Genomic DNA, 23,309 nt, shown 5'->3' with positions numbered 1-23,309 from the left:
CCTGCTACACGCATCTACTCACTATGGCGTCTCCAACCTACGTCCATGTCCTGAACAAAAAGTCCCAATAAACCTACTGTACGATTTTCGCTGCAAGTTTCCGGAGACATTCAAAATGTTCACTTCTGTGATTCGAAAGACTGCGATTCTAGATACCACTAACACGCCCCGTATTTAATTAGCATGATTACAGTGGCTATCTATGAGTAATTAATTATCCATTCTTCTAACCATAAGATCGTCGAAGAAATCTTAAACGGCATTACGAAGACCTTGCAGTAGACTCTGTGTTAAAGGCTTTGATTTGCTTTATTTAAACTGTTATTATAAACATTTTGTTAGCTACAAACAGTTTCATATGAAATTACATGCATGCTTCTTTTAGTGTATACAGTGAATAACGTAATCAAGACCTATGATTCAGTCTCTCTCTTTCTGTTACTGACAGCAAAATATTTAAATTTGTCAAAGGGCTGTATTACGAGATATGAACTTACAACCTTCAATGTGCAACAAAATTAGAGGATCACTCATTCCAAACCCCTTAATTGTCGCCGGCCGGAGTGGCCGAGCGGTTCTAGGCGCTACAGTCTGGAACCGCGCGACCGCTACGGTCGCAGGTTCGAATCCTGCCTCGGGCATGGATGTGTGTGATGTCCTTAGGTTAGTTAGGTTTAAGTAGTTCTAAGTTCTAGGGGACTGATGACCTCAGAAGTTAAATCCCATAGTGCTCAGAGCCATTTGAACCTTAACTGTCTTCCATTAAGAGACGTAAGTTCAAAAGTTTGCTCAAAGCTGCCTACAACCTTCCTCTGTAACGATGCAGAAGTTTGGCAACCTGCGACGTCACTCTCGGGCTTGGCGACGCTTCAAACAGGAAGGTGTCGACACATGCGGAAAGAAGGATACAACTCAGAAGTTCATGTGAGGTGTAAGGTCGAAAACGACAGTTCGAAGTGCGGTGTTCTTGACAACTTTAGACTCTGCTTATACCCTCGGATGTTTCTGCTCTCATCTAAGGACACTGTAGGACAGCATCCGCGTTAAACACGATTGTATCCGTTTGGAGTGCAGCGTGACCACAATTTTTACTCTCGTATACAGGTTGGAACCACTAAGGACGGTTCAGAACAATTCGACGAAATTAGAACGTGATCTGAAGCAGTAAAGTTTGCAACACTTCTATTTTCCGCACTCTTGTGGCGTGAGCATGTGGCAGTGCAACCGTAACAGATCCGTGAATAAAACGGCAAAGGATCCCTCTAAGATCCTCCAGTTTCGCAACATCCTCGGTACCACCCACGTGACTTTATTGAGCACGTTACAAATGTACCTGTCAGAAACTTCGACATTAGTACAGGCTGGCGGCTGTTCTAGCGCCTGAAGCCAGACAAACCGCTCTCAAGGTTGTCGAGGGGGTTGCCGAACCCGTAGGCGCCAGAGCAGCCACCAGGTTGAATTGGTGTCGAAATTTCTGACAGGGAGCCTAGAGCGACCTTTTGCCGTTTTATTCACCCACATTTTAATGTTGCACTCCCCTGTGAATTCTTCACAGGAGGGCTGAAAAAGCATAAGTATTCTTTACTGCTTCGATCGCGCTCAAATTTCGTCGAATGGTTTTGAACGGTCCCTAGCAGTTTCGAGCTGTACCCGAGAATAAAAATTGCGGTCGTACTGCACTCCAAACGGGTACAATCATGTTCAATGGGGAAGTTGCCCCACATTGTCCTTAGATAAAGGTTGAAACGTCCGAGAGTATCAGCAGTGTCAAAAGTTGTCACGAACATCTTCCTGTCGCTCATCGCACTGCGAGCTGTCGTCTTAGTCCGCGATACGTGTGGCCATCAACGCCTCAGGGAAAGAGGTGGTATCATTGACACCCTTTAAACCACCTTATAAGGTCTTTTCGTGTTGATTCTGACCGGCGGTGTGTCTGAAATGTTTTCCTTTGCCACACATATGAGACGGCCGCTGTTACCGAGCGGTTCCAGGCGCTTCAGTCCGGAACCGCGCTGCTGCTACAGTCGCAGGTTCGAATCCTGCCGTGAGCATGGATCTGTGTGATGTCGTTAGGTTAATTAGGTTTAAGTAGTTCTGAGTCTAGTGGACTGATGACCTCAGATGTTAAGTCCTATAGTGCTTAGAGCCATTTGAACCAAACATATGAAAAAACTGCGAGATTTGAACGCCAGGTGTCGTGGTTCTAACCTCCACTGCGGAGGCAGCAAATGAGGGGGTACAATTGTGGGTAGGAGGGGGTCTATCGACCTCCTCATCGTGTGACACATTCACGGTGGAGTTGGTCAGAATGTAGTGAAATGTGGTGTCAGTGTGACATTATTAACCCTAATCTCACATGAACTTTTGAGATGTGGCCTTTTTTTCGCGCGTGTCGACACTTTGCTGTCTGAAGAGTCGCCGCATCGAAGGGTGCCGTCGCAGGGCGCCACGCTTTTGCACCATTTTATAGGTAGGTACCTCTGAGCCAAATTTCAAACTTATGCTTCGCAGTAGAAGACATTATGGGGTTTCAAATAAGTCCCTTTAGTTCTGTTGTGCTGTCTATGATATTTTGCAACCAGTAGATGGCATGCCCCTCTTATGTTATCAGTACAGAAATAGAGTAAATGCAGTACGAGCTGCATATACCGCATGAACTTACAATAATAATTGAGATCTGAATGGCGGAATTTGTCTTTGGTTATAGTAGTAGTACTTGAATGATGCTATGATATTGTTCCCGATGAGGTGTATTACATAATTATCAAATAAACAAATAGCTTACAAACATTCTCAGCATTAACAAGTGATAATTTCTTAAATTGGTAGTGAGCTCACTTCCACTCATGGTCGACTATAGTCATATTTTTGAACGAGGTAGACAGTCCCCATTCTTTTGGTGCAATTTACGAGGGGCGTTCAGAAAGTAAGCTCCGATCGGTCGCGAAATGGAAACGACTACGAAAATCCGATAAAGCTTTGCACAGATGTGTTGGGTAGTGTCTCTAGTATAACCCCAGTTAGCATCACGTCGCTCTTCTCATTTCTGAGCTCGCAGTGAGTGCGTAAAGATGTCTAGAAAATAGTGTCTGCCGCCAAGTACGAGGGCCTGGTGAGAAATTTCGCCTGAAGCTATGCAGCTAACATTACATAACTGTCGTGCTGTTTCTTCTTCAAGACAATTCTCAGCCGCATTCTGCAGGGGCAATGAAGATGCTCCTGCATCGTTTTCAAATGGAAATGTGAGATTACCCACAATACAGTCCGCAATTGTCTCCCCCTGAGTTTCATCTCTGGTCACATGAACCGCTGTCTTTGAAGACAACATTTTGACACAGACAACGAGGTGTAGGCCAGCGTGGAGAATTGGCGGAAAGCACTGGCGGCTGCCTTCTATGATGAGGCCATTGAAAAGTTGGTACAACGCTATGACAAAAGTCTAAGTCAGAACGGCGACTACGTAGAGAAGTAGCTGAAAGATGTAGCTAATTGTTACAAGTAAAGCATTTCTGATGTTCACTGTGGTTTCAATTTGGCAATCAATCGGAGCTTACTTTCTGAACAGGCCTCGTATTTAAGTTACTACTATGGGGTCCAATTATGGACCCATTACTTTATGTGTTAGATACGAGGGTAAGTCAATTATTATCTGCAAAGTAGTTATAAAGTTTTATTGTAATCAAATAGGAAACTTACAAGAACATCATTTTTCGACATAGTCTCCTTGCGTTTCAACGCACTTGGTCCATCGTTGTACAAGCTTCCTGATGCCCTCATAAAAGAAGATTCTCAGTTGAGCTGCGAGCCAGGAATGCACCGCTTCTTTCACTGCTTCGTCCAAGGCAGTTCGACGGCCCCTTCATGCCTGTTTGAGTGGGCCAAACAATAGTCAGAAGAGGGCAAGATCGGTACTATGTGGAGGATGATCCAGTACTTCAAATTTGAGTTCCTGGAGCGTTTCAGCAGTGTGAGCAGCAGTCTGCGGACGGGCATTGTCGTGCACAACACAACACCTTTTAATAGCAATCTTCGGCGTTTGCTTCGAATTTCAGTCTTTAGCCTGGCAGTAAGCATCTCACTGTAACGTACACTGTTTATTGTTTTGTCCCTTTCCCCATAATGTTCCAGTACTGCACCTTGTGCCTCCCAAAAAACCGTAAGCATCAGTTTCCCTGCAGACGGTTGGGTCTTGAACTTTTTCTTGCACGGCGAATTTGGATGTTTCCATTCCTTACTCTGCCGTTTACTCTCCGGTTCGTATCGATGGATCCACGTTTCATCACCAGTAATGATCCTGTCTAAGAAGTTGTCCCCTTCGTTACCATAGCGATCCAAATGTTTTTTGCAGATGTCCAAGCGCGTTTGTTTATGCAACTGTACAAGTTGTCTTGGGACCCATCTTGCACAAACTTTATGAAACCCAAGTCTGTTGTGGATGATTTCGTAGGCAAATCCGTGACTAATTTGAAGACGATGTGCCACTTCATCAATAGTTAATCGCTCTCTAAGAGAATCATTTCACGTGAACGCTCAGTGGTTTCTTCATTTGTGGCGGTAAACGGTCGTCCGGCTCCTTCATCGTGCGTAACACTTGTGCGACCATTTTGGAATTCTTCAATCAAAATGGCTCTGAGCACTATGGGACTTAACTTCTGAGGTCATCAGTCCCCTAGACTTAGAACTACTTAAACCTAACTAACCTAAGGACATCACACAAATCCATGCCCGAGGCAGGATTCGAACCTGCGACCGTAGCGGTCGCGCGGTTCCAGACTGTAGCGCCCAGAACCGCTCGGCCATTCCGGCCGGCAATTTTTCAATCCATTCGTTGTGGCCAAACCCTGTTCTCGTTCTGTACCGAAAGTCTTCGATGAATTCGGCCTCTGGTACGCCTCCCGACCACAAAAAACAGATCACTGAACATTGCTCTTCTTTGGTGCAAATAGATAGCGGAGCAGCCATTATTAACAGCACGGCAGCGATAACGAAACTAACCTAGCAGTTTGAAAATTGCAAAGATATAACAACAAATAAACAAAGCATGCGTCATCAACGTAAAACGACAGTACTACCAAAATAAACAAGAATATAACTAAATTGCGGATAATAGTTGACTTATCCTCGTAATACTGGTTGTTACAGTTAGTTAATTGGTTCCATATAAATTAAAACTGTCATCACCCTGTACCTTAGTCTGAACACCGGTGTGCTTTATTAGATATGGTCTTACGTCTTGTCTTCCTCCGACCTTTGAACTCACTTACGCAGCCAGTTGTAATGGGACCGACATCATCTGATCAAAGTTATCCGAACACCTATTAGTGGACATTCATATGTGGTGTGCCCGCCTTTCGCCATTATGACGGATTGGACGCTGCTGGAGACACTTTCAATGAGGTGTCTGAATGTCTGTGGAGGAATAGAAGCCCATTATTCTTCAAGAGCCGAAACCAGAGAAGGCAGTGATATCGTGCGCTGGACTCTGGAGCGAAGGCGACGTTATAACTCATACCAAAGGTGTTATACTGGGTTCAGGTCGGGACACTCGACAAGCCAGTCCATATCAGGAATGCTATTTTCCAAAAACCATTGTCTTACAGATGCTGCTTTATAACATGGTGCATTGCCGTGCTGATAAAATCAGTCATCGTCTACGAACTATGTTTCTATCATACGTAGTACAGAATACTGTAAAATGTTCTCATATCCTACCGCATTTTGCGTTTATCTTTAGTGCAATAAGGGGAGCACATTGTAACAGTGACAAATACCACCATATCCTAACACCACCTCCTCCGTACTTCAAAGTTGGCACTACACAAGATGGCAGGTAACGTTCTCCAGGCATTAGCCAAATCCAAAATTTCCTGTCAGATTGCCACTGGGTATAGCGTGATTCATCCCTCCAAATCACTCGTTTCCAGTCTTTCTCTGTTCAGTGGCTTCGCTACCTACTGTATCACTTTGCATTGGTTACAGAAATGTGGTTACAGAAATGCGTGGCTTATGAGGACCTGCTCTTACATTATACGCTATTAGTTTTAACTTCGTATGCAGAGCCATTGCGCTAGATAGACTGCTGGTTGCACTTTCGAACTCACAAGTGATTACTTCCACAGATTTCTTGCGATTTTGTATAACCACTTTCCAAAACGCTCAACGGCCTCTGACCGTCAGTAAATTAGGTGTCTCTGACTCTGTTAGCTGTGGTTGTTTCTTCGTGTTCACACTTCACAGAAACATCACCAGCAGTCGAACTCACCAGCTTTAGAAGGGTTGAAATGTCTCTGGTGCATTTTTATTGAGGTGACATTCAATAACTAGTGACGTTCGAAGTCATAGAGCTCTCCTGACGGACCTACCCTGCTGCTGCTTCTCTATTGATAACACAATACTCTCCGTCCACTCTCATGGTACCTAGTGGTCAATTCCGCATTACATAGCTGTGTCTGTATACTGTGGATCATATAGTATATAGTTTAACGTGAACCCCTAGCCACGATTTATCTCGGCGTCTTTCACATCAGCATACATTTCCGGATTTGAAAGAAGGGGCAAGTGGCTGATAAAAATCCCAGGACTGACCAAGGATGAAACAGACAAAACATGCAAACGAAATTAAACAACCTACGTTTCAAATGGTTCAAATGGCTCTGAGCACTATGGGACTTAACATCTGTGGTTATCAGTCCCCTAGAACTTAGAACTACTTAAACCTAACTAACCTAAGGACATCACACATCCATGCCCGAGGCAGGATTCGAACCTGCGACCGTAGCAGTCACGCGGTATCTACGTTTCAGTTCAGGTAAAATAACCCATAATGAGATACGTAAACTAGGATTTAAAAATTGATAACTGATTTTTTCCTACCCACTACTACACTATTCTGCTAATTCGTAGTCACAACTATACTATGTCTCTGGACACGATATTGAATGACCTCTCAGTAAAGTCAGGCTATGCAATCGAACGTGTACTACTTCGACTCAAAACTGCTCTCATTACTGATAAACTGTTTATCGTGACGTGTTGTGGCACAATTGTTTTCCAACCCTGATCTGCGTCTAACCAAGTTTTATCGAAATCGAAGAATTCAGTGCCAATGGACGACCAGTTCCCTGCACTCGTGTACGTACATCTCTGTCAAGGACGCGTGTCAAACCATTTAGCCCCAATACCCAGCAACAATTCTTCACAACGCTCCAGGAGGAATGTAAACAAGTTCCTCCGTCCGTAATCAGAAGTCAGCGGAAAGCCTTAACCGAAGATTGTACTGCTGGTCCTAGTGATTGCACAAAGAGGTCATGCACTCTTTTAGTCATGGCTGAGGCCTTTGGAACGAACATCAAAGGGTGTCAGAAGACTTTTCATATTGATGCCTATGTCGAATTAATAGTAGGTTTCCTGTGTTACCACCATCATCATTATACAGTCCCGCTATCATTTCAAAAGATTATAGTTTGGAAATTGTTAGAGCATTGTGGGTTATTGTAAAACGTTTATCAGCCCTCAAAGTTTTTCTTGTTATGGCAGAATTTCAGTGTGCGCCCCATTCGAAGCTCTTAGAAATAAAGGTATTCGAGTTCTGCCAATGTACGGGTCAGCATTACGTCATCAACAGTCTTCATTGCTTCACTGATTTGTGCAGGAAGGGTAGCGATGTCATTGACTGGTGTTGTGTACACGCCATCCTTGACGTAACCTCACAAAACGAAGTCTAAATGCGTGACATAGGGAGAGCGCGGGGGCCGTGCCATCGGGCCACTGCGACCCACTCGTCTGTCAGGAAATGTGTCATTTAATACGTCTCGCACGTTCAAATTCCAGTGCGAGGGTACACCATCGCGCTGGAAGGTGATGGACGGCTGCACCTCTTCGATCTGTGGTAGCAGGAACTGTTCGAGGATGTCCAGGTAAACAGTTCTCGTTATGGTTTTCTCTTCAAACAAAAATACACCCTACCGTGCATTAGATCATACCAAACATTAAGCTTTGGGCTATCATAGATGTTTTCAGGTGTGTTGAATTGATTTTAGGTGCCCCAAATCTTAATCTCGTGGCGATTCACATGTCCACAATTGTGGATCTTTACTTCAGCTGGAAACAGGTACTTTTTAGGCAGTCATTGTCACCATCTATGGGGGGATACGCGAATGCATACCGCAGAGGTCGAACGTTTGGTTGTAATGCTTGGACCATTATCACTTTCTACGAAAATAGGGATAACAGCTCATGTAGCTATTTATGGATAGCTGATCTTGCTTACTACAATTAGCGTGATCCACGATGAACTTACTCACGAGGACTGTGTTGAAATTAAGCTCACTAGCAATGCGTGTTTGATAAACAGGTAGACGTCTACTTCGAACAACTTCTTTGACATTGCCTGTTTCTTTAAAGTTTTTGAACCACCTCATTATTTTTGCTTTTCCTGTTCATGACTTTTCATACTGACGTCGTTAATTCCACAGTACCATTTTCACCGGTTAGGATTCGGTGTAACAGATGACATATTGAGCCTCCTCCTGGCCTGTCGCCATTTTGATGCACTCCAAGTCAAATCTGCAACAAAAGAAAAAGGAGTAAAATTTTTTGGGAGGTGATAAATGTCTCTAACATTTCCCAAGTTATGATTTTTCTTAATGATAGCGGGTCTTTGTGGACACCCCGTACAGAACTTCCGTGTCTCCCAGAGAGACAGAGAGAGAGAGAGAGAGAGAGAGAGAGAGAGAGAGAGAGGAAGAGGAAGAGAGAGAGAGGGAGAAAGAGGGAGAGAGAGGGGGGATAGGAGGAGGGGAAGAGACAGACAAAAATCTAAGTCGACTACCGATATGATTCCCTTATATGAACGCATGGTGCCTGTTCTTTGGGACTTGTCCCAAGGAACAGACACCACACATTCATATAACTGATCGCCTTAATGGGTAATGAATCCACCACCTTCAGTGCGGATGCACAGTTACGTTAGACCTCCTGAGTGAGTCTCAAAGTAGCTAGCAACCGAGCGAGGTGACGCAATGGTTAACACCCTGGACTCGCATTTGGGAGGACAACAGTTCAATACTTCGTCCGGTCATTTAGGTTTTACGTGATTTCCCTAAATCACTTCAGGCAAATGCCGGGATGGTTCCTTTGAAAGGGCGCGGCCGATTTCCTTCCCCATCCTCCCCTCATCCGATGGGAAGGATGACTTCGCTGTTTGGTCTCCTCCCTCAAATCAACCAACCAACCATGAACGGGGCTGCGGATAAGAGGCTCTAGGTGGTAATGTGAGTCGGCACGCATTTGCACTCGTCGCCGGCGATTCCGCATAAATTCTCGTTGCAGCCTTTCCCCGCCAATCCACTTTGAATTTACATGACATGATTCCCATTGCTTTTCTCTTGCATAAAAGTTTTTCTGGCTAAGAATTTATTAGTGCCCATTCAGCACGTTTTATATTCTGCATTTTGTATTACAGCACTTTGTTTCCGTAATTCTGATTTTAAATCTGAAGAGCGCATTGCAGTTTCGACGTCAGTTCGTTCTAAAATCCACGAGACAAAAATTCTGCTATTTGTTTCTTTTACTACACACAGCTTTCATCTACAGAATTAACAGAAAATTTTAAAAAAGGCTGGCCAGTCTCGTGCGGTATGATCTACGCTTTGAGAACAGATGACACTAATTGTATCTGGCAGACCGCTTGAATATGCACGTGCAACTGCATGGTTGTCTAACTTCAATGCTAATTCACTCGGAAACGGAGCAACGTATCGAATCTTTCTCTTAACAGCTATTTCTCAGCACAACTTATCTTGCAACACCTTTACAAGCTTCTCACAAGGGAACCTCCCCCATCGCACCCCCCTTAGATTTAGTTATAAGTTGGCACAGTGGATAGGCCTTGAAAAACTGAACACAGATCAGTCGAGAAAACAGGAAGAAGTTGTGTGGGACTATGAAAAAAATAAACAAAATATACAAACTGAGTAGTCCCTGTGCAAGATAAGCAACATCAAGGCCAATACGAGCTCAGGAGCGCCGTGGTCCCGTGGTTAGCGTGAGCACCTGCGGAGCGAGAGATCCTTGATTCAAGTCTTCCCTCGGGTGAAAAACTTACTTTCTTTATTTTCGCAAAGTTATGATCTCTCCGTTCGTTCATTGACGTCTCTGTTCACTGTAATCAGTTTAGTGTCTGTGTTTTGCGACCGCACCGCAAAAACGTGCGATTAGTAGACGAAAGGACGTGCCTCTCCAATGGTAACCGAAAACATTTGATCGCAAGGTCGTAGGTTAACCGATTCCTCCACAGGAAAACACGTCTGATATATTCTATACGACACTGGTGACGGCATGTGCGTCACATGACAGGAATATGTTGTCGACCCACCTAATTTGTACACTTGGCGAATGGGCAAAAAGATTCTTCTACCTGGCCGATTTAGGTTTTCTTGTGGATGTGATAATCACTCCCACAAAAGTGATGAAAACATAAGAGTTTGTCATATAAACTGCAACAAATGAATGCAACAGTTTCACAGTCGCACAGTTTTCCCTGCGCTCTATCAAAACATATGTTTTTAACGTTTTCAAATTTGTCCGTGTGTAGACCGTCATATCCTGCATATGTCCAAGCAAATCTGAACATGTCCTGGAATTTTGGAGAACGAAGTTGGTTATGTGTGAGTGCCTGAATTTTGATAATTGTCTGGAAATAAAAAATTAAAACTTTTCACTCGAGAGAAGACTTGAACCAAGGACCTCTCACTCCGCAGCTGCTCACGCTAACCACAGAATTGTCTGAAAATAAAAAATTAAAACTTTTCACTCGATAGAAAACTTGAACCTAGGAACTCTCACTCCGTAGTGCTCACGCTAACCACATGACCACGGCGCTCCTAAGCTCGTACACTCCTTGATGTCGCCCATCTTGCGCATGGACTACTCAGTTTCTATTTTTTGCTTATTTTTTCATAGTTCCACACAACTTCTTCCTGTTTTTTCGATTGATCTGTGTTCAGTTTTTCAAGGCCTATCCACTGTGCCAACTTATAACTAAATCTGAGGGGGGTGCGATGGGGAGGTTCCATTGTCGGACAGTTTCTGACCATCCTGTGGGACTATACAGGTGCGTACAGACAAGCTTCTGGAACTTTTCGGAAGTGGATTTCGTACTCTGTATTCGAAGAGACGGCGTAGGCGCATTTCAAACAATGGTGTACTCGTATTGTTAAATATCATAGAGTTATTGATTCACCGCACCACCTAGGGGTAACAATAACGAGAAACTTACATTAGAACCATCACATGGGAAAGTTTGTGTGGAAGGCGAATCAAAGTCTGCATTTTATTGGCAGAACACTTAGTAGATTCAAAAGATCTGCTAAAGAGGCCGCCTACACTACGCTTGTCTATTCTCTTCTGGAGTATTCCTGAGCAGTGTGAGATCCTTACATAGAATAGGAAGGGGTTAAAATGATAGCGATACACCATATGCCATTCACGCCGCCCTACACGCTTGCTTCTAGAGCTCTGACGTAGATGCAAATGTCGACAGTCGCCAAGTGTTAATAGTGGATGGTTTGGTTCTATACAATTCAGCACTGGTTTCCGAATGCCAGGCACATGTCGTACAGTAGCCTCTGCTGTATTTCATCCTTGGTGTTGGGTGTTGTAAGTCTTCGTGATCAGTAAGATCTAGAATAATCTAGATTGCTCTATTCCTTCCTTGTGTCCAACACTGGCTCGCTTTAAAATAATTCCCACTTTTAAAACTACTTCTGCTGTCTGACCTAAGAGCCATTTAACTTTCTGCACAATCGTTAGTAACGCCATTACAACTGGTAATTCCATCATCTGATCCCATCAATAAATAACACTAATGGGGTTCTAGCTGTTGCAGATCATGGAAATTCTAGTCATTTACATATCCTTCAAAACTGAATGATAAAAAACTACCAGTCTGCTGAAACATTACCATCGTAAAAATTAATATTCCTACTAAGTACATTCCACCTTACTGGGTATATGTGCTCCCCCCCCCCCCCCCTCACCCTCCCACTCCGCGTAAACATATACAATTTTTTAACTCATACAAGCAGATATAAAAAAACGAACCATTACTGAAAGCTGTTACTTATACGAACTACGCTAATGACAAACAATGCGCACATGAAATTAAGCAATCATAGTAGTAAATGAATTAAAGATTGTAAGTAAAACCAAATCAGTATGTTAACGTTTATTGCAGCTATTCTATATTGGTTTTAGTACGACGTGTGATACATAACAGATTTTATTCACTCGTCACAAAATATTCATTATTCATAAATTAGTATTTAGAAGTGAAAGAAAAGAGCTATGACTAAAAGCTGAGAAATTATCCCTTTCCAGGAGCTGTGTTCTGATTGTAATTTCACTTCGCTATGAGAAAATCATTCATTGTGTCAATGAAGTCAGATTTAGTAGCTGTGTCGTATTGTCTCGACAAGACAGCTTAATTTGACAGTCTGCTTTCACCCATACTCGACCATAAGTCGTTTATAGTCGTCCTTAATTTGCTGGAACAGTGATCACAAGATTATGCAGTCTCTGGTATTGTCATACATACATGAAATGTATTCGTAGTTACGAGTACGAACAACCATTAGTTGTATAAGGGAATGACGGCAATGAAAATTTGTGTCGGATCGGAAGTCGAACCTGGATTTCCCGCTTTAGGCGAGCGGCCGCCTTAACCGCTTTGGCTATCAGTGCCAGACCCAAACTTCCATATGTCATCGTTCCTGCGTCACAACATGTACTCGTTCACAAATTATGTATTTCCCGTACAGGAGAGGACAACTTTATTGAAAGTCGCTGCCTGATAAAGTTGTCTTATCCTATACGGGAAATACATAATTTGTGTAATTATGTTGTCATTATGTGAAATGTATGTTGGCGGCAGTAGAATCGTCCTGCAGACAGCTTCAAATGCTGGTTTCCTAAATTTTCTCAATGACGTTCCTCGGAAATAACATCGTCTTCCCTCCAGGGATTCCCATTTGTGTTCCTGTAACACTTGCATCTCTTGCCAAACTTACCGGTGACAAATGTAGCAGCCCACCTCTGTAAGAAATGGGGTGTTAAAAGTGTTTGTTAGCAATATTGGCTGTTTACTGTATCAGTAGTCTTTCATTTATTTTCACTTCATTTCATTAAACTAACATTTATATTGCTGTTCACATATTAATTATACCTATGTACACATAATTAAAATATCCTTGAATACCTGCTAGAACATGTGGTTCCAGCCTGAGGAATCATTCTCTCAATTCAGTTTATTTGTCAACAAGAAATGCAGTGTCATTTCCTGTATGCTGGATTGAAAGAGAAGCCATTATTCCATTGTGTAGATTTTTTAATGTGCATGGTGGCCATAAATAGTCTGAAAATATTGTAAGGGTGTTGCAGGGTAAGTAGTGCTGATAAACAATTGTTGAGAAAAAAATTCTATACGTTGCGCCGTTTCCAAGTTAATCAGCACTGAAGTTAGCCAATCAGGCCGTTCCCGCCCAAATTCAAGCTACCCGCCAGAGACGGCGTCCCCATATGTGCTCCTTCCTTTGATTTTCCAAAACTGAACAAGAGAGCGATACAAAAATTGGACATGGAACGATAGTAAGGATCGAAACCGAGTCAAAGGCTGACCAGTCTCGTGCGCAATCATCTATAACATGAGTACAATGGACACTAATTGTGTAAGAGGCGTTCAAAAAGAAACGAGCCGGAGTCTGGAATACGCAAACCGGTGACAGGAGGGTAACATCGTGGCGTGTGTACGAGGTGTGGTTCCAGCCAGAGTGTGGAAGTTCACAGCCCGTCGCTAGAGGGCACACGTGCACGTCACGTGACTATAGAGAGCTAGCAGCAGCATGCATCAATCCTCCAACGCTGCCAGTCGCATTGCAAACAGTGACTTGGAGGCGTCAACAGACGAGCAAAGAGGTGTTGTTCGTTTTCTGACAGCGGAAGGAGTAGGAGGAACCGACATTCATCGACGAATGTCACAAGTGTACGGCGAACACTGGATGTCCCTTGCCAGGATCAAGGCGTGGCACAAGCGCTTCAGGGAAGGACGGGTCTCAGCTGATGATGAACAATCTGGAGCATCACACTGCATTACCGATGACATCGTCCAGCTGGTGGATGCACTCATTACCCAGGACGGCCGAGTGACAGTGAAAACCATAGCCGCCATGGTCGGATTGAGCATCGAAAGTGTTCACACGATCATGGAGGATCGACTGCACATGCGCAAAGTGTGTGCCCAATGGGTGTCCCACAGTCTTCAACCACACCAGGAAGCATGTCGAATGGCCCACTGTCTTGCTCATCTGCAGCACTATGCTCGGGAAGGGAATGTGTTCAAATGGCTCCAAGCACTATGGAACTTAACATCTGAGGTCATCAGTCCCCTAGACTTAGAACTACTTAAACCTAACTAACCTAAGGACATCACACACATCCATGCCCGAGGCAGGATTCGAACTTGCGACCGCAGCAGCAGCGCGGTTCCGGACTGAAGCGCCTAGAACCGCTCGGCCACATCTGCCGCCAAGGGAACGTGTTCCTGGCACAAGTGGTGGCTGGAGATGAGTCATGGTATCATCACTTTGAACCAGAATCAAAACAACAAAGTCTCCAGTGGAAGCATCCACGGTCACCACCACCAAAAAAGCCAAGGCCATCTACACGAGTGCAGGAAATGTTATGGCGACGTTCTTCTTTGACCAAGATAACCCTGGCCGGCCGGGGTGGCCGAGCGGTTCTAGGCGCTTCAGTTTGGAACAGTGCGACCGCTACGGTCGCAGGTTCGAATCCTTCCTCGGGCATGGATGTGTGTGATGTGTTTAGGTTAGTTAAGTTTAAGTAGTTCTAAGTTCTAGGGGACTGAAGACCTCAGAAGTTCCATAGTGCTCAGAGCCATTTGAACCATTTTGGACCAAGATAACCCTGTTCTGGTTCACTTCATGCAGCACAGGACAACAGCAAATACTCAGCATTACTCGAAAACCTTGACCACCCTTCACCAAGCGATCAAATCAAAACGACCGGACACTCTCGTTCGTGGGGTCATTCTGCTCCACGACATTGCGAAGCCTCATACGGCCAACACGGTAGCGACACTCCTGCAGAAATTAAAATGGGAGGTTCTCGGGCACCCTCCATACAGCCCGGACCTCTCTCCCTGTGATTACGCGATGTTTGGTCCCCTTAAAAAGGCTCTGAGGGGCAAACGATTCACCTCGGACGATGACGTGCAGCTGCACGTGCGGAACTGGTTAACATCGCAGCCCCGGGAAGTTTATGAGACAATCATTCACCACCTTATGCCACAGTGGGACAAGTTGCTCAACAGCCAGGGTCAATACTTCTAACATACAGGTACTGGTTTCTGTAATTATGCCTCCGACTCGTTTCTTTTTGAATGCCCATATATCTGGTGGGCCTGTTTAATTTGCATGTACAACAATCTCACTGGTTAACTTCAACGCTAATTAACTCGGAAATGGCGCAATGTGTCGTTTTTTTTTTAACAGTTATTTCTCAGCACAACCTACCCTGCAACTCCATTACAAGATTTTCAGGTTGCTGCTGACCACCCTATATACCACTAGTCTTTGAGTTCATTGAAACAAGAAAAAGAGTATATTTCACTAAAATTAACTTCATTGGTCACAAGTTAAGGACGTGATGATACACAAATTATAATCGTTACAGAACTGTATAAGGCTTCTGACTGACACTGCGGTATGGCACGAGGATCCCTTATGTTGCAGTTGCAGCCCCTAATTTCACATTATAGGATAAAAAATGGCTGCATATGTCCTGTGGTGTTGCCCTGCACATGGTTTAGTTGCTTGTGGCCCTGTTGAACAAATAGCTGATCAGTTTTTCCAGACACCTCCAACGAGTGAAATGCCTGGAAATCATTCAGGCTAAGGAAGCAATGATTTCGGTCACTGATTGATTTTACATATTAGCAGATGTTAAGTAAGCCCAAAACGTTTTAGGCGTTTTCGCGAACTCTGCTGATAAGACCTTGCTCTCAACCTCATTGAATGATTGATGCGCTGCTTTCATTATGCTTCTTTTGACTTCGTTCAGTTTCTGTTTATGAGCAACGATTCCGTTTGGTTCGAATCTGGAATGCATATCCTTCTCCTTGTGTAGTAACTTTCTGATATTGTTAATGAACTATTGTACATCTTTCCCATCTGTATCTAATCTGTATCTCTTGTCTGTAGCACAAGGTTATGTAGTATGTGGCAAACAGTATGTATATACACTCCTGGAAATTGAAATAAGAACACCGTGAATTCATTGTCCCAGGAAGGGGAAACTTTATTGACACATTCCTGGGGTCAGATACATCACATGATCACACTGACAGAACCACAGGCACATAGACACAGGCAACAGAGCATGCACAATGTCGGCACTAGTACGGTGTATATCCACCTTTCGCAGCAATGCAGGCTGCTATTCTCCCATGGAGACGATCGTAGAGATGCTGGATGTAGTCCTGTGGAACGGCTTGCCATGCCATTTCCACCTGGCGCCTCAGTTGGACCAGCGTTCGTGCTGGACGTGCAGACCGCGTGAGACGCTTCATCCAGTCCCAAACATGCTCAATGGGGGACAGATCCGGAGATCTTGCTGGCCAGGGTAGTTGACTTACACCTTCTAGAGCACGTTGGGTGGCACGGGATACATGCGGACGTGCATTGTCCTGTTGGAACAGCAAGTTCCCTTGCCGGTCTAGGAATGGTAGAACGATGGGTTCGATGACGGTTTGGATGTACCGTGCACTATTCAGTGTCCCCTCGACGATCACCAGTGGTGTACGGCCAGTGTAGGAGATCGCTCCCCACACCATGATGCCGGGTGTTGGCCCTGTGTGCCTTGGTCGTATGCAGTCCTGATTGTGGCGCTCACCTGCACGGCGCCAAACACGCATACGACCACCATTGGCACCAAGGCAGAAGCGACTCTCATCGCGGAAGACGACACGTCTCCATTCGTCCCTCCATTCACGCCTGTCGCGACACCACTGGAGGCGGGCTGCACGATGTTGGGGCGTGAGCGGAAGACGGCCTAACGGTGTGCGGGACCGTAGCCCAGCTTCATGGAGACGGTTGCGAATGATCCTCGCCGATACCCCAGGAGCAACAGTGTCCCTAATTTGCTGGGAAGTGGCGGTGCGGTCCCCTACGGCACTGCGTAGGATCCTACGGTCTTGGCGTGCATCCGTGCGTCGCTGCGGTCCGGTCCCAGGTCGACGGGCACGTGCACCTTCCGCCGACCACTGGCGACAACATCGATGTACTGTGGAGACCTCACGCCCCACGTGTTGAGCAATTCGGCGGTACGTCCACCCGGCCTCCTGCATGCCCACTATACGCCCTCGCTCAAAGTCCGTCAACTGCACATACGGTTCACGTCCACGCTGTCGCGGCATGCTACCAGTGTTAAAGACTGCGATGGAGCTCCGTATGCCACGGCAAACTGGCTGACACTGACGGCGGCGGTGCCCAAATGTTGCGCAGCTAGCGCCATTCGACGGCCAACACCGCGGTTCCTGGTGTGTCTGCTGTGCCGTGCGTGTGATCATTGCTTGTACAGCCCTCTCGCTGTGTCCGGAGCAAGTATGGTGGGTCTGACACACCGGTGTCAATGTGTTCGTTTTTCCATTTCCAGGAGTGTATTTGTAACACAATCTCCTCCTCAGAGCTGAAAGTTTGCTGTTGTCTGCTTCTGATAATTTACTTGTCACGTATGATACGAAGCAGTATCTTTCTTAGCATTTTCTTCAACACCAGTGATCAACGATGCTACAATACCTGATTACTATCTATACATTCACTGAATCAAAAAATTTTCACCAATTTATTGTCAGCAGATCCAAATTTCCCTTACACTTGAATTGTCTCCTACAGTTCTCAATGTAATACTCGGAAAATACGTTTAGTATAATGGCACAAGAGCTTATGACTTCTACTCTGAAGTTAGACGCTGTAACATTTTACTGTGGAGATAACTTAAAATTCTCCATTAGCTTCTTAAAATGATTTACCTATGTGTATTCATATGTATTAGGTCGTCAAACGTTGTTTTTCTGCTCTCAGTTAGCCTATAAAACTGTATTTTGTAGTTATTCATATATTTAGATATTTAAGGATGCTATGGAGCACAACATTTATCACAATCACCCCTTTAATACTCTTTAATATGCTTATCACCATACAATCAATAGCAATAAAGCACAGAAGAAACTTCGCGACATCGAAGAAACCAGATGCACAAGTGAATCACTATTATATTTATTTAGCCTGTTCATTCATTCGCTGTATTGTGTGCTAAATGATATTGTACTTGACTTAAATCTGTGCTTAAAAAGCAAAATATTCGTGTCTATATGTACATATGCTAAAGTTCACTTACTGAATGGAAATAGTGATACTGAAGTTAAACTCCAATAGATCTTTCTAGTGTCTTTAAATTTAATTTACCAGTACATTTTAAATACTATAACGTGACTACTTGTTGAATAGTTTTATTCCCATAAGCATGTACCTATCCGACAAAAACATGTATTTGTTGGTATTACACGTAAGTTTCCTTTTAATCTTCTATTACGATGTTGTATGTCATAATTTTTTCTCATATTACAAACACTGCCAAATAATATTTTTTAAGAACAATAGTGTGTCCTATAATCTATAGCCATGGCAATGGTGTCATTACCAGTAATTCATATAGTAGTTTACATGACTGTCCAGCTCTGCGCCCTATAATAACCGTAATTACTTTCTTCTCGATTCTGAAGGCCCCCTGCTCTGCTGGGGAATTTCATCAGAATATGAGACCATATTTCAGATGAGCATTAAGATATGCATCGTAAACACGCAATAATGAATGATCATTTATTCAGCCTTTCGGGGCACTTAAAAGCTTACAGTCTATAATCATCCTGGAACTGATGTACTCAATATGTTTGCACTGCTTAAGGTCACTTCATATACAGATACTAAGAAACGTTTTGCCTCTTTATTTACAATGACTTCAGGTTTAAGCAAGATGTTATTTCAGCAGCTATAGAAATTTATTGATACTGTTTTCCTGTAGTTTATTATGATGTAGTTTATTGTTGACCATTAACTGAGCTGACTTATAACACTCATTCCATGATGGAAATCTTCATTTTTGCTGCTTTTACAAACACCGTTGTGTCATCAGGAAACAGAACTGTTTTATGAGAATCAATATGCACGTTCATATCATTAATATAAATCAGGCATCGAAGAGAGCTCATTAATAGCCCCTACAGTATCTTATAGATGATGAATCACTCTTCTGACAAATATTCTGGTACTGCTTGGCATTGTACTTCTGCATCTTTTATATTTACTTTTTCCTTGTAGTAGCTAACAAATGAATGCGTCAATTCATTTGATAGGCCCCAAATGCCATAATATTCAAGGAGAGATCTATGGCCCATCATATCGAAAGCTATGGTTAAGTTTAAAGTGATAGCTACAGCTTGCAGTTTTTTATCAATAGCTTTCAAAACAGTGGCTATGCATTCGTAGAAAGCCATCTATGTTGACTTCTGGATTCAGAAACTGTGTTAGAAATTAGTTAACATTCCAATATTGTTATGAACTTCATTGTCTACTTCTGTAGTCAATGCCAGTAACACACGCCTGTGTGGTGACACCCAACTCGGAGGTAAGCCAGTGTGAACCCTGGTGATGCAAGAATGTTTCATGTATGTTCTTCACACTTCATCTGTCAATTAAATGTGTACCACATCTATGCAAGTTCTTCATATCCGCATCCAATGACGCCTGTGGGCTGAGGATGACACGGCGGCCGGTCGGTGCCGTTGGGCCTTCCAAGGCCTATTCGGACGGAGTTTAGTTTTAGGTTTCAATTAATTTATATATCTGGTCTTCTTCAGGCATTTATAAACACATGTAATCAATATTGCTAATGTGGTAGATCCTTATATATGTGTCTCCTGGCACACCATCTGATAGTTTCACTTTCCATGCCATGCACATTTTAACTGCAAATGTATTTTATATATATTTCCATAACATTTTAGAAAAAAAATAGTAGTGCAGAACAACCAAGAATACAGTCAGTTCATTCAAAATCCTCACTAAAATTTACCGCTGTAGCATCATCTACCATTCTCACTGATTTTGAAAGTAAGTTCTAACAATCTGAGTACATTCATTTATACTGATTATCTTTGCAGATTAATCTGTTATAACTGCTTAGAACCGGTAGTTCAGAAGCCCACTCACGACGGAAACATTATTGGATATAATGGCAACAAATAGATCGGACCTCTCTGAGTCTGCCCACAAAAACTGGTTCAGTGACCATGAGACAGCTACTGTGACAATGATTACCTAACACAAAGGGAAATAAAAAAAATAATGTCTGAAAAAATCTGCACAAATATCTAGTCAGGTATTAAAAATATTTCAAAGTGTCGCAAATGGCAATAAACGTAAAACAGTGCGCTTCACAAAACACTATAGCCAATAACCACAATAACAATGAATCACAGTTGAAATTAGTCCGCACATACATATACTTCGGTGTAACAATTTGTGGAGATATGAAACAGAATGATCACATAGGATGGATCATAAATAAAGCAGGTGGCAGGCTTCATTCATTTCCAGGGCACTGGAAAAACACAGTAATTGTAAACAAGAGATCGCCTGCAAAACTCTTGTGAGCCAACCTCCAGATATTGGTGAAGTGTGTGGAATTATACTTATTATAACTAATAAATGATGCTGATCGTATGTAAAGATGGGAGGCACAATTGTTCACAGGATTGTCTGAGCCAAGAGACACTCATGGAAATGCTGAAAAACCTGATCTGGCAGATTCTTGAGGAAAGACGTCAATTATCCTGCGAAAGCCTACTTAAAACGTTTCAACAATCAGTACTGAATAAGCGTCTAGGAATGTACCACAGTCCCCCACAGATCGTTACCGTAGGAAACGCAAAGACAAGATTATAGTAATCGCTCTCTACACAGAAGCATTTAAGCAGCCATTCTTGCTGTCCTCTACGCCCAAAACAAACACTAAGAAACCTTAACATGTGGTAGAATGAGGAGTGATTTCTGCCATGCAGTTCATAGTGGTTTGTAGAATATGGGTGTAGATAAGTTTCCTCGTGAGAAGTTCTGTTCATTTAAAATATGAAAATACTCCAAATTATTGTTTGTTCAGAAATTTGTGCATATTTATTATAAATCTGACGAATCTTGAACACTTGAGTTAAAGCAGAAAGCTATTTAGTATGCTGATGATTAATGGTGCTCTTCAACAGCAGAATCGGAATGTTAGTAGAATATGCTGTTGTCTTTAACAAATGGAGTAACTGTGATATTTCAGATGTTTCTCAGTCATAACCTGTTGTTTTCTTGAGAAATTGTGTGTTGTGGTATTATCCAATATGTATCAGTTTCTATTTCTTGCAGGAGTTCGATGACTACACAGAAATGGCAGCATCCTTACCTGTCACACTATCAGGACTGGGATGGCTGAAATTTGATCTCACATCAACAGTGCAGAACTGGTATGCTGCTAGACATGCTCCAAGAGAACGTCTGCGCCTTCTGGTAGACTGTTCTGGTTGTTCTGATATGGTGGAAGCCATCCTGTTCCAGCAGCGGCCACCAGATGCTGATTATAAGCCACATCCTGAGACTAGTTTCTCTAGGGTGATTAACAGTATTGACTCCACAAGTGACCTGTACTCTCAAAGTCACCCTAGCAGTCTGGGTCTATCCAATGATACCCAGCGTCCATTTCTAGTAGTCCACACAGATCCAACTGCCATTAGACGTGTCAGAAGAAGAGCATTGGATTGCACTGACGGAGACAAAGGTCCTTGCTGCAAAAACAAATTTTACGTTAATTTTACAGAAATCGGATGGGAAGACTGGATTATAGCACCTAGTGGTTACTATGCAAATTACTGTCGTGGTGATTGTGGTGGACCTCACAGAACGCCAGATTCCTACGTGAACTTCCATACACCTCCACTGGAGGAGTATAGAAAGATGGACAGCCTACCAGGTTTACAACTTTGTTGTGCTCCACTCAAGTTCTCATCAATGTCTTTAATTTATTGGGGTCTAGATAACAAAATAATAAAGAGAGATCTCCCGAAAATGGTTGTTGATGAGTGTGGTTGTCCTTAGAATAAAAACATTCCTCCCTCATTGTGTGTCTATATATTTCCAAAAAACATTCCATAAACTCATTTCATTTATTGTCATTTACATCCATTCAAACTTCATATCATCAATTTGAATTTCACAGCTTTTATTATGACTAGACTGTTTTATTGGAAACTAGCATGTCAATGGAGGAAACACACAGAATCGAAGACTGACTGATATTTGACTGGGTGACACTTACATTCTTATCTTTTCAGCTCTTATGCTGCCTAATGTTTAGTAATATAAGTATTAATTTGTTATAAATTTTGGTAAATATGTAGGTCATTCAACCTAATAAAATTACTAAGCAGGAGTTGGCATACTATAGATGTGTAATTTATTACTAGCACTGTGTAGATGTATTGCATAATTTTTTTAATTGTACAGTGACTCTGGTAATGTTTAACTATAGTTTTAATTATGCTATTAAAACATGATGAAATGAAAGTCTCTCATTCCATTCAAGCTACAGACAGAAGTTATAATTAAGCTGAGTTACCCATATTGATTTTTCACCTTACAAGGCACTATTTCCTTTTTTATTATTTTAAGTATCTGTACACCTGTAATATTCTGTTACTTCAGTAACGATGTAACAACAATTTAGTATGTAGAATATGATCTTCAAACTTTAAAATTTAAACTACATTTTAGGATGGCTTTTCTCATAGCAATACAATGATTGTAATAAATATATAATTGTGACAATTAATATGCTTCTAAATGAATTTCACAAATCAGAGCAATAACATTACAGTCAGACATAGCAAACATATTTACCATTATGTGTTACAAGAGGAACATAAAGAGTAATTTTAATGGTGCAAAGCATTTTAAAAACATAAGGGAACAGCATAGTGGCTACATTACTCGGTTTCGTACACAATAACTTTTCGTTCACAGTTTTTTATGAATGGAAAATGCAGGACACTTATTTTTAAATGGGTAACATATAATTTTTTTCTTCAAATGACAGACTGTTCTGCTACTTAATGGATTACACATGAATCAGATAATAAC

At 42.7% G+C, this 23,309-nt stretch overlaps 1 protein-coding gene across 1 annotated transcript in view; it reads left to right on the top strand.

Annotated features, from left to right (window-relative positions):
* LOC126470704 (inhibin beta chain-like) overlaps positions 1-22,674 on the top strand; it is a 56,029-nt gene extending 33,355 nt beyond the window's left edge. Inside the window, exon 3 of the mRNA XM_050098706.1 lies at positions 21,543-22,674. Within this exon, the coding sequence (XP_049954663.1) occupies positions 21,543-22,268 (726 nt within the window). The 3' untranslated portion in view covers positions 22,269-22,674. The remainder of the gene's footprint in view (positions 1-21,542) is intronic.
* Positions 22,675-23,309: the final 635 nt, after the last annotated feature.

The sequence above is a fragment of the Schistocerca serialis genome, chromosome 3, assembly GCF_023864345.2.
Source record: "Schistocerca serialis cubense isolate TAMUIC-IGC-003099 chromosome 3, iqSchSeri2.2, whole genome shotgun sequence".
Taxonomy (NCBI): domain Eukaryota; kingdom Metazoa; phylum Arthropoda; class Insecta; order Orthoptera; family Acrididae; genus Schistocerca; species Schistocerca serialis.
Note: the sequence above shows the minus strand (reverse complement) of the source record. Positions and strands in the feature narration are given on the sequence as shown.